The sequence below is a fragment of the Amyelois transitella genome, chromosome 14, assembly GCF_032362555.1.
Source record: "Amyelois transitella isolate CPQ chromosome 14, ilAmyTran1.1, whole genome shotgun sequence".
Classification (NCBI taxonomy): domain Eukaryota; kingdom Metazoa; phylum Arthropoda; class Insecta; order Lepidoptera; family Pyralidae; genus Amyelois; species Amyelois transitella.
The window spans coordinates 4,371,850-4,384,122 of NC_083517.1; the positions used below are offsets into that span (position 1 = coordinate 4,371,850).

The 12,273-nt window shown below is 35.5% G+C and overlaps 1 protein-coding gene across 1 annotated transcript; it reads right to left on the reverse strand.

Moving 5' to 3' along the window:
* Positions 1 to 225: 225 nt before the first annotated feature.
* On the reverse strand, positions 226 to 11,980 carry LOC106130858 (zwei Ig domain protein zig-8). The gene is made up of 6 exons (XM_013329789.2): positions 11,923 to 11,980; positions 5,542 to 5,744; positions 5,088 to 5,298; positions 2,810 to 2,937; positions 1,577 to 1,745; positions 226 to 365 (listed from the first exon to the last, which is right to left on the reverse strand). Exons 1-6 carry the CDS (start codon positions 11,978 to 11,980, stop codon positions 226 to 228), a joined length of 909 nt encoding a protein of 302 aa, XP_013185243.1.
* Between the last annotated feature and the right edge of the window lie 293 nt (positions 11,981 to 12,273).

Sequence of the window (12,273 nt, forward strand, 5' to 3'; positions counted from 1 at the left end):
ACATCAGTGAAACTTTATTATTTTTTTAACACAGTGTCACTTTCCAGAAGTTTTAACACAAATTGTATTCACAACTCTTTTTACGTACTTTGTTTAGCGATCGTAGCGTTTCTCACTTTCGGCACAGTCGGTGGGATGCTTTAAAATCGCGCAGCCGTGAGACCTACTTTTATAAAGTCGATATTCATTTGATTTATTTATTAACCACTTTTTCGTTTATAACTTTTACACTAGTCCAGTAGAAGTTTGAAATTTATCGAAATAATTGTTTAAATTATGCACTATACTAGTCAAGATGAGGAGAGCTGATAAACTCAAACAGCTCGCCCATTGAGCACTGCCTTGCATTGCTGCTGGAGTTTCACCTGAAAAATAAAATATTATTAAAAAACGTCTTAAAATCAAAAAGAATATATTAATTATTCTGGGACATTTCCAACATCACTTTTCACAACATTGGCTGAAGTCGAATAAATTACTTAAAGCTAAGCTTGGGGCTGCTTCCAAAGCGTCTGGGCAGAGGAAGTGGTAATAAACTGCACTGCAGTATTTTTTCAAACAAAGATTAGTTATTTAAGTGCTTTTTTTTGTCGTGTGACATTTACTTCTTCTGTTATTGTCTTCATTACTGAATGACGAGGTCTTGACCAACTTAGCCAAATTATGAAACATTTCTTAAATTTAGCATTAAGGTTGGAATGTTTCATAACTCTCTCGCTCATCTTCGCGTGTTTTTTTTTTGTTACACCCACGTTCCACAAAAATGTTTCGGGGCCCGGGGTCCACCATTAGAAATATTTCATATCTCTACTGATATTTTTTCTACATTAAATAGAACATAATTTCAGAAGGTAAGTGTAATCTTATTGATAAGGTTAAAGTTGATGTTAATATTCGAGTATATTCTACCGGTATTAGTGGTTCGGCGTCAATTAAAATTAATTACACATTTCAACCCTTTCATTTCGTTGGTAAATATGACACAATCATTACCTACAGTTGCCAAAAAGGGCCATTATTCTAATGTTGTTTCAACATATAAAACATAATGAATAATTAAGAAAGAGTAAAATTTATGTAATTTTATGAGCTTTGGTCACGACAACACACTGTGTAGTTCAAAGAATCATTTGAAATGCAATACAATTTATGATTTCATATTTCGAGTAATTCATAAAATATACAATATTGTAAGTGATATTTTCATTGAAATGTTATTAAATTTGACTTGAAATAATCTAAGAAATTTTGATTGCATTATGTCTGAAAGAAGTTACTTTAAAATGGAGAAAGGATTCGAATTTCCAGTATTTTTAGTTAGAATCAGACTTGTTTGAAAAGACTAAAATTTACCCTGGGTTTTATTTCCATGGAAATTTCAAGATACAAACTTCACATATATATCTTCTCACATTTCTGATGACATAGTCTCGCCCTGAGTATAAAAATATTTCAAAATCGAATCGCAATTTACACACATACTTATATGAAATCATGCCTCTTTTTCGATACAGACTACGTATTTCCATTTTCTACAGTTTTTGATATTCTAACCTAATTTTTTTTTCTCTCTTACCCGTGAGCACATGGACCCTAGCTGTGGCCGACTTGGCGTTGTCTGGCACGCACTGGTATGCGCCTGCGTCGGTCGTCCGAGCAGCTTGCACTAGCAACCTACTACTGCTGTGAGTACCTTTCTCTGTCACAAGGGATATACCACCCCGACTCGAGTCGAAGTTTATAGTCTGTAAAATACATTTCGGTTAGATACTTAAAAATGTTAGACTAAAAAGAAAAAAAAATGTTTGTCCCGCTGCCCACTTCCGTGCTATGCCCGCGATTTAGAAGTGCGTATAAAGATTACACGAAGCGACTCCTGTTTGACTTAATCTTACTAAAATTTTAAATGCTATTTATTCAAAATGGGTCATCATGGATCATTACAATACTACACCACGTACATTTTAATTTCATTTATAATTCCTTTTGTTAACATGAAAATGCTTATACATTTAGGCTAATGCGTAATGATCCAAGCTCGTTAAGATCCCCTTATTCATATGTGGACTTAGTTTTGACATCATATAAGACTCATGTCGAAAAAAATATAAGAAGATTCAAAATGAAGACAAACTTCGATTTCGCTTTACTTAATAACAAAACAATGCCAATATAACAGAAATTACAGATAAACAATACGAAAAGTAATCCAATATGGCAGTACTTGATTGAAGTTTTATCATAAAACAACTTTTGATATCGAATTTCAGACAAATAACGCTGCCTTTATATATAAAGAACATTTTGAGAAGTTTATAGAGCAGTCAAGGATATTTTTTTTATGATTTCAGCAGAGGTGATTGATCTGGTTTCTGTCAATTTCTTTGGGTAAACTTATTACAGGATTTTTTCTATTAAACAAGCTATTTTATAATTGTGCACTGCTATAGAAAGTTCTTTTCGAGCGTTTTGTATTTATTACATTATCTTCATTCCATCATAAAGCCGTACAGCTGACATTGGCCATTCAGTCTTTTGGCTCTGTCTGCTCCGCAATATACGTGACTATATGTATGTTTAAAAATTTATGGAAGCCAAATTGTAATTTTTTAAATATTGTTTATTTCCTCTTCTCTTTTCCACGTAGTTCATTTTGCAAATATTAAATACATTAATGCTTTTGAGCTCAATAAAACATGTAAAATAAAAATGTACCGTATAAAATTTGAAATATGTATTACATTATTTTTTTACTCTATTAAAAGAGAAACTTTTCATGACTGTAATACTTTTCGGGCTTTAAACTTACCTTCCCCTTATGGGTCCAATTAATGGTACTCGGTGGTTCTGGGGTATGCCTTACAATGCACGTTAAATTGATCGTAGATCCTGCGTAGATGAAAAGATCTGGGCCCCCCATTATTTCTGTTTCAGGTTCTGGCAACAAGAATTGAAAATCCAACTTTTAGTATTAAAAATAACTACGCTTGTAGATTAAAATTATATGAGTAAAAAAATGTTAGTGATGGAACTAAAATATACATGACAAAGTGAATGAAGATAAGAATAATATTTTCCGCACGGTAGGTAATTGGATATGGGTATTGGGTGAATCAATATGAAATTTGATGTAATAAAACATCATCTCCATCAAAGTTATGGATAGGCACATAAGGAATAAAGACTGTGATTGTATGTATGTAAAATTACAGGTATTTTACAGCATTAGTTGTATTTTATTAAAAGGCAATTTAAGTCAGTTAAAGGAAAAAAAAGTCTAAACGAATAAAAGTCACGAGACTATAAATCACTATTTATTACACTATTTATATTAGTCTCCAGGCTAACACAGTAGCTCTTCAAAGTCTGTGCTAACTTCAGAGGACACAGTTTGTTTTAACTTCTGTTGACAAGGCTAGACCGCGCCAACATTGATAGTAAACAAATACACATATCGTATGTTTGTGTGTTTAACTTTTAGTCTTTGGGTATTTCAACAACGAGATACGACACATAAGCGAAAATGTCAGACAAATTTCGCGGCTAACGGGTCGCAAAGTAAACTACTAATTGCAATTTCTTATCACATCCGCAAAGCACTTGAGATTACTTAACTTTTGTGTAAGAGGTATGATTAAAAGAAGGCAGGGTGCGTTCCTTGGCGCACTACCACACTGCTACTGGCGCATAATGTTTTCAATCGAAGAATCGCGGAAGACATCATCGTGAACCTAATATATCTTTTCAATTAATAGCGTTCAAAAAAAGAGTCGTGATCATCTTATCCAAAGTATACCCGAAATTATTTTTATAAATAGCATTTTTAAGTATAATTAAAGAAATTCTAAGACTCATAAACAAAAGTGGATCAAAAGTCTAACTTTCCTTTAATAAATGTTGCGACCATCTTTCATCTTGTGGTTCTAACTACAAAAGCCCAACTGAAACTAGGTCACCAATTTATTAAACCAGATTTGTTAAACGGAACACTGGAGCCCCGGGCTTTATGACGAATAGTTAACTGCCAGATGAAATTGTATTACTGTGTGGCAATAACTGTAATAAGCGCTAACTTTCAACCAAGTTAGTTTTCACTCTGGCGTTGTCATGGAACGGAAATAAAATGTCTTCGTTATTATTTAATGTAATTTTACTTATTCCCTGTGCATCAAATTGTTTCTAACAATATTTGGACTCTTTTTTTATTTCGCAGTTGAGATGATGATAATGATGAGAAGATGCAAAAAGTCTACATTATTAAATTAAAGCCAAGCATAAAACGCACGGGAAAGACTGAACAAAGAATAAACTTGATGAATGAAATACCTTTATTACAGGAGGATTTAATATTGTTGAGGGCCGCACAATGAAGGACTATAACAATATTTACTGTAGGTAGGTATACTATCTGACATGATTAGTGGAGTGTAAATAAAGACCTCTTAAAGACATACAAAGAAATGAATGAAATACAATATAAATGACCAGTGTATGCCGTCTTCAATACGACTTCTTTTTTTTCCTCATCTTCCTTCTGGCCTTCCCGGTTGCATCTACCCTGGGAAGAAGCTCAGGATCCGACTTACGACTAAAATTCTAGATGGAAAATTCAGGTTATTACATGGAGCCACTGAATTGTGACCAGATGCATAGACCTGCTTTATCTTAATGATAAGTGCTTAATCTTTGTGAATGTTTTTCTCCAAATTCAAATTCTCGGTCATGTTTGGGTCTTTTTGCTAAGTCTACTCCTAAATCAAAGTCCACGGTTTCGATTGCGTGCCGTGCACGATTGGATTGTGCGTGTATGAGTGAATGGAGACTGCGTGCCCGATAGGTGGCGTGGTGGATATCTGGCACTCTACTCTCACTAGTACTCGAAGAGTCCCGGCATTATGTACTTCAGACATGTAACGTCCACTCTTCGGCGCGTGGCCTGTGTTGGGCCCCGAAGCGCTGGTCAGACGTGTACATGTAGCATCCCAGGATGTCCCATATATTTATGGAACCAGTGGACGTCAGCTCTAAGTTCGTTGTGTAAGGTCTAATCCTTCTAAATCATATCCATTTTTTCGGTGCAGACTCACCTACGATATGAAGATAGACTGCGTGACCGATAGGCGGCGTGGTGGATATCTGACACTCGTACTGTCCAGAATCCCGGCGTTGTGGACTGCGGATATGTAACGCCCACTCTTCGGAGCGTGGCCTGTGTTGGGCCTCGAAACGCTGGTCGGATGTGTATGTGTAGCGACCCACTGTCAGCAAATGAATGTCCCGATGACGTACCCAGGATACCTGGTGAAATATTGAAAGGTTATTATTACAACTTAACTATCTACTTTTGTCTCTCTCTGTCGAGAAAGTATTTACATATATCAAAAAGTTTACCTTATTTTCGTAAAGGTTTTGGTGTGATATGGCCACAAACGATATGCAAGTCAATGAATTTAAAACTGAAAATGTCATACGCAGCCGTGAAATAAATTTTGGATCCCGAAGTATTCTAAACGACGGAGGGTGCAAATGATTCCTACTCACCGTTCTATTCTGCAAGTTTTTCACTTTACATAACAACGTTACTGGGTGTCCTACTAAACCGGTTACGTTGAAATCTGTAGTAGGGTCGAAGTACGGCGCGCCCGGTGCCTGTGGCCAGTCCTCTAGGAACTCCTCGCGAAATCTTCTGGAAGACTCGGATACTGTGTTTTGGTCTCTTGGCCTGCCGTTGTCTTGTCGACATACTGTTAACAAAATTATTATTATTTAGAATTATTACCACAATATGGTACTGACACAAAACTTTTCAAAAAAACATGGTTCAGTGAATAACATTTAATTTTAGGACAGCTTTCTGTTCTTTTTTACCAAATAGGAGGGCGTGAAATTCTCTCTTTGTGCAACCCTAGACCAACCTACATGCCAAATTTCAAGTCTCTAGGCCTTATGTAAAGTTATGCGTTGTTTGTCAGTATGTCAGTGTGTGACTCGACATTGAAAGAGCAATGAAATAAATAAGACTAATTAGATAGATTAGAAATAACGTGTATGCAAATATTTTTTTGAATTATTAAAGCAGCAATATACAAAAATACTATTAATTAATACTGCTATGTCATAAATATTAATAAAGCACGTACAAAACTTGTTGCTTACTTAACATCTGAATAATAAACAAAAAGTGATTTACGATAACGTGTTTTCCAGTTAATTTCGTACCCGTTGTTCTGATTAAATGCCTCAGTTTTGCTGCTTCGAGTTATAAACAACTTTTGAAACTCCTGTACTGCATAATTATAAATTGCGTTATTTTTGGAACCTAAGCTCTGTAACTAAAAAGGTTGGGTGGAATTTAGAAGTTTTAAAATATATAAATCGAGATGAAAGCTCAAGTCAAAAGTAAGCCTAAACAAGTTTTTTTAAGGTCTAGTCTCCGTCTGTGACAAATACATATGATCAGAACCTGTTTATTAATTTCAAATGACACATGACAAACATCCGTACTTCCGTACTTCCGTACTAATATTATAAATGCGAAAGTCTGTCTGTCTGTCTGTCTGTCTGTCTGTCTGTTCCTCTTTCACGGCCGAACCACTGAATCGATTTTGATGAAATTTGGTATGTATATAGTTTAAAACCCGCGTTCAAACATAGGCTACTTTTTTTTTCAAAAATCGACCCCCAAAATTGTCAAATGGGGGGTTGAAAGTTTGTATGAAAATCATCGTTCCGCTTTCACGCTTGAACCGCTGAACCGATTATAATGAAATTTGGTATGTATATAGTTAAAGACCCGCGTTCAAACATAGGCTACTTTTTTTTTCAAAAATCGACCCCCTAAATAGTCAAATGGGGGATTGAAAGTTTGTATGAAAATCATCGTTCCGCTTTCACGCCTGAACCGCTGAACCAATTTTGATGATATTTGGTATCCGTACTAATATTATAAATGCGAAAGTCTGTCTGTCTGTCTGTCTGTCTGTCTGTCTGTTCCTCTTTCACGGCCGAACCACTGAACCGATTTTGATGAAATTTGGTATGTATATAGTTTAAAACCCGCGTTCAAACATAGGCTACTTTTTTTTTCAAAAATCGACCCCCAAAATTGTCAAATGGGGGGTTGAAAGTTTGTATGAAAATCATCGTTCCGCTTTCACGCTTGAACCGCTGAACCGATTATAATGAAATTTGGTATGTATATAGTTAAAGACCCGCGTTCAAACATAGGCTACTTTTTTTTTCAAAAATCGACCCCCTAAATAGTCAAATGGGGGATTGAAAGTTTGTATGAAAATCATCGTTCCGCTTTCACGCCTGAACCGCTGAACCAATTTTGATGATATTTGGTATGTATATAGTTTAAAACCCGCGTTCAAACATAGGCTACGTTTTTTTTTCAAAATTCGACCCCCAAAATACTCAAATGGGGGGATGAAAGTTTGTATGAAAATCATCGTTCCGCTTTCACGCCTGAACCGCAGAACCAATTTTGATGAAATTTGGTATGTATATAGTTTAAAACCCGCGTTCAAACATAGGCTACGTTTTTTTTCAAAAATCGACCCCCAAAATACTCAAATGGGGGGATGAAAGTTTGTATGAAAATCATCGTTCCGCTTTCACGCCTGACCCGCTGAACCGATTATGATGAAATTTGGTATGTATATAGTTTAAAACCCGCGTTCAAACATAGGCTACGTTTTTTTTTCAAAAATCGACCCCCAAAATACTCAAATGGGAGGATGAAAGTTTGTATGAAAATCATCGTTCCGCTTTCACGCCTGACCCGCTGAACCGATTATGATGAAATTTGGTATTTATATAGTTTAATATCCGCGTTCAAACATAGCCTTTTTTTGTTTTTCAAAAATCTACCCCCAAAGTATTCAAAATCATCGTTCCGCTTTCATGCCTGAACCGCTGAACTGATTTTGATGAAATTTAATATGTATATAGTTTAAGAATCGCGTTCAAACATAGGCTACTTTTTTTGGAAAATCGACCTCCAAAATAGTCAAATGGGGGGGTGAAAGTTTGTATGAAAATCATCGTTCGGCTTTCACGCCTGAACCGCTGAACCGATTTTAATGAAATTTGAAATGCATATAGACTAAGATACGCGTTCAAACATAGGCTACTTTTTTTTTCAAAAATTGACCCCCATAATAGTCAAATGGGGGGTTGAAAGTCTGTATGAAAATCATCGTTCCGCTTTCACGCCTGACCCGCTGAACCGATTTTGTTGAAATTTGGTATTTATATAGTTAAAGACCCGCGTTCAAGTAAAGGCTACGTTTTTTTTGAAAAATCGACCCCCTAAATAGTCAAATGGGGGATTGAAAGTTTGTATGAAAATCATCGTTCCGCTTTCACGCCTGAACCACTGAACCAATTTTGATGAAATTTGGTATGTATTTAGTTTAAAACCCGCGTTCAAACATAGGCTACTTTTTTTTTTTGAAAAATCGACCCCCAAATTACTCAAATGGGGGGGGTGAAAGTTTGTATGAAAATCATCGTTCCGCTTTCACGCCTGACCCGCTGAACCGATTTTGATGACATTTGGTATTTATATAGTTTAAGACCCGCGTTCAAACATAGGCTATTTTTTTTTTCAAAAATCGACCCCCAAAGTATTCCAAATCATCGTTCCGCTTTCACACCTGAACCGCTGGACTGATTTTGATGAAATTTAATATGTATATAGTTTAAGAATCGCGTTCAAACATAGGCTACTTTTTTTCGAAAATCGACCTCCAAAAAAGTCAAATGGGGGGTGAAAGTTTGTATGAAAATCATCGTTCGGCTTTCACGCCTGAACCGCTGAACCGATTTTAATGAAATTTGAAATGCATATAGATTAAGATACGCGTTCAAACATAGGCTACTTTTTTTCTAAAATCGACCTCCAAAAAAGTCAAATGGGGGGGTGAAAGTTTGTATGAAAATCATCGTTCGGCTTTCACGCCTGAACCGCTGAACCGATTTTAATGAAATTTGAAATGCATATAGATTAAGATACGCGTTCAAACATAGGCTACTTTTTTTTTCAAAAAATAACCTCCAAAACAGTTAAAGGGGGGTGAATCATCGTTCCGCTTTTACAGCCTATCTAGACCGATTTTGATGAAATTTGGTATGTTTATGTGTATGGTAGTTTTAGTATTTTTGAACATGAAATTTTAGAATTAAATTTTGGTTAGTATGAAATAATCATTAAAACATTGGATTTTGAAAACTGCATCTTAAGGGCGAAAAATGAGGGTTGGAAGTTTGTATGAAACTTCGTTTTCTGATGGGCGTCGAAGTGCGAGAAGTCTTAAATATTGGTTAGTAAAAAAATCGTATCAGTTGCGGAAAGCAGGATGGCACTAAATAGGATGGGATGGGACAGGATAGGACTGGACGGGGCAGGACGAGACACAGCAGTTTGGGACGGGACGGAACAGAACGAGAAGAGACGGGACAAGACGGGAGAAGCCATTATGAATTTAAATCAAATATTAACTTAAAACAGTCCCGCACGATACGGGATTAAAAAATGGGTGAAATTTTATGGCATATCCTTATAATCAAAAATACATTTGCGCGGGCGAAGCCGCGGGCAAAAGCTAGTAATAAATAAAACAAACGGGGTGAGCTAAATAAAACCGTTTAAAAACGAATCTTTTCTCTTAACAATATTATTATAGAACTATGGTATGCGACTCCGGTCTGATCTCCGATAATCCCTTTATACAGGAACATAGCTTTGATGTGTTTTTACTGAATGTAAGTGCTAATCCCTTAGTCGCCTTTTATTATATCCAAAAAAAAAATATGAAATGGTAATTTCTTTTCTACATTGTCGGGTACCACTCGTCTCGCATTAATCACTAATATTGAAAATGGAAAATTTACAGAGAACATGTTATTTTCATGAAAATATCGCCTGTTTGCGATTCATATGAACTTTATTCACAAATTCACGGCTATATTATACACACTCACCATTAGTATAATTAATTCAGTTTCTATCAGCACTTTACTGATTGCAAACAAAACATTAATACAGTGCTACAATACATTTCAAATAGAACTGACATTTTGCAGAACACATATCGTACAAAGCTTTGTATCTCTAATTTTCATTAGTGTGTTGTTGGAGGTAAAATAAACTATGTATTACCTTGTGAAGAAAATGAAACCAATATACTTAGGTTTGTTTAATTTAAAATATTCGTCGCTATATTCACTGTATATGAGATTCATTTGAAAAGCCCTTTTATTGTCATATCCTTAATAAAAAAATTTTTGCTGCGTGCAATTTAAATTATTTTTTTCCTAATAAAATTTAAAGTATAATAACGCACTCCGGCATTTCCAGACTTAAGATTGCTTTGTAAAATATAATACTGTTAAGACAAAGCTAAAAGAATCATACATTTGTATTTGACAACTTTAAGTCTGCCTACTTTGGAATCGGACACGACAATATCCAAGTAACTAAATAAATATACTCGTAATATAAATAAAAAATAAAGTAACAAAGATCCGTGGTCATTGAGCGACTGAAAACCAGCGGGCTACTACTTTGTCTGCACGGCAGAATTTTCTTCTATGGCAAAGTTGTTACGACACCACATACCCGTACCGTCACACTAACAGAGTCCAGATACGTTACGTGCTCGTTCAATACCGGTAGTATTTATAAATAGAACAATACATATAGATGTATTATATACATATACAGGACAGATAACACAGATTAAGTTAGCTACCAAGTAAGTTCTAAACTTGTATTACGTTTTATAATAAATACGTATATAGATAAACATCCAAGACCCAATCAGAGATAGTTCGTTTCTCATCATGCCTTCGCCAAGATTCAAACCCGGGACCTCCGGTGACATAGACAAGCGCACTGCCGCTGCGCTACTAAGGCCAACAAATGCAATACAGCGCGAAATTTTAAAATCAACTTACAATATGTATATTTTTTAAGGGGTTCGGACGTCTGTTTTTTCTAATCGATAAGGTTCGGCGTCACAGAATGAATGATAGTCGTAAGATCAGATTAAAAATTAATCGTTACGAAGACTGAAACAAATGAAGCAGAAAATGAACGTCCTTTAGGAGTTTTAAATCTTGATTGTCAGCCAAAGCTTGATTAAGCGTTAAATTTTAAATTATTATCTCGGGTTTGTCCTGTCAATGGTATAATATTTTACAGCTGCATTTAATGCTCTGAGGTTTACGACATTTAGGGCCCAGTTGGGATAGTAAAATGTGGTCTGGAATTATAGAGGTTTTATGTATATTTAAAGCTTTAATTATGTGGTCTACCTGATACGTACATTCATCATCATCGCAATGGTTGTGCGTTTTTTTTGGTAGAACCAATCCTCTTTGAGTGAGAGAAAGAGTGGGACATAGATTGGAGTAATTCTAGTCGAAACTTCACTGATTCCATCAAAAGTAGACGTATAGATTGAATAATGGTTATACATTAACTTGTGCGGTGTAGTGCAGTAAGCTCGTGATGTTTTCTGTCACCGTTAAATCGTCAGTTAATATTCAAACAATTCTATGATATTTAGGTAGATAGCAGTTTCACCAGGTCATATGAACCATCCCTGTGGGAAGTCCCTGCCTAGTGGTTTCGGCTATTCATCGTCATCAGTCTGTACAGTAACGAAATTTTTTTTTATATATATATTTTATTGATAGTATATTTTACAATCAATTTATTTTATTTGTAAAAGAAGGTCATCAAAGGTATGTAACAACATACTTCAGAGAAAAAAGTAATTGATGTACGATCACCTAAGAACTCAGTTCTCTTGCTTAATAAGTAGTCTGTTAACCACTCAGTTACTTAAACTCTTAATTGTTTACAGCACAAGCCAAATAAACACATAAAAAAGATATGTTTGTACTCACCAATAATACAAGATAGGAAATGAACTGTGAAGAGGTAGACCACAGGGCGGCGCGCCATTTCAAAATTCCCGGTACGTCGCTCCTGTAACAAAAGACGCTATTAAAACCTCTCAAAGGGCCTTTTACATAGTGCTATTATACCGGTATACAAGTTTTTTTCCCCTGAATGAAAGGACGAAGTGTAAGACGTGGTCTGCTTTTGTTTTTCAGTTATGACTTGAATATCTATGGTGAAGCATTATTCGATTATCTCGTCTTGTTTTAAATTTGTACCTTAAAGCCCACTATTGACCACTAGATATCTTACATCATACACATCTTAAGATAGAGTGGTCCTATTAAACTGTGCCA

What these genes read in the sequence shown, in the direction of transcription:
- LOC106130858 (XM_013329789.2), bottom strand. Translation starts at nt 11,980, where the DNA reads ATGGCGCGCCGCCCTGTGGTCTACCTCTTCACAGTTCATTTCCTATCT. An exon ending in AGTCTATCTTCATATCGTAG is followed by an intron (nt 2,938 to 5,087) that starts GTGAGTCTGCAC and finishes TCTTGTTGCCAG; the next exon opens with AACCTGAAACAGAAATAATG. An exon ending in TAGGGTCCATGTGCTCACGG is followed by an intron (nt 366 to 1,576) that starts GTAAGAGAGAAA and finishes TTTATTTTTCAG; the next exon opens with GTGAAACTCCAGCAGCAATG.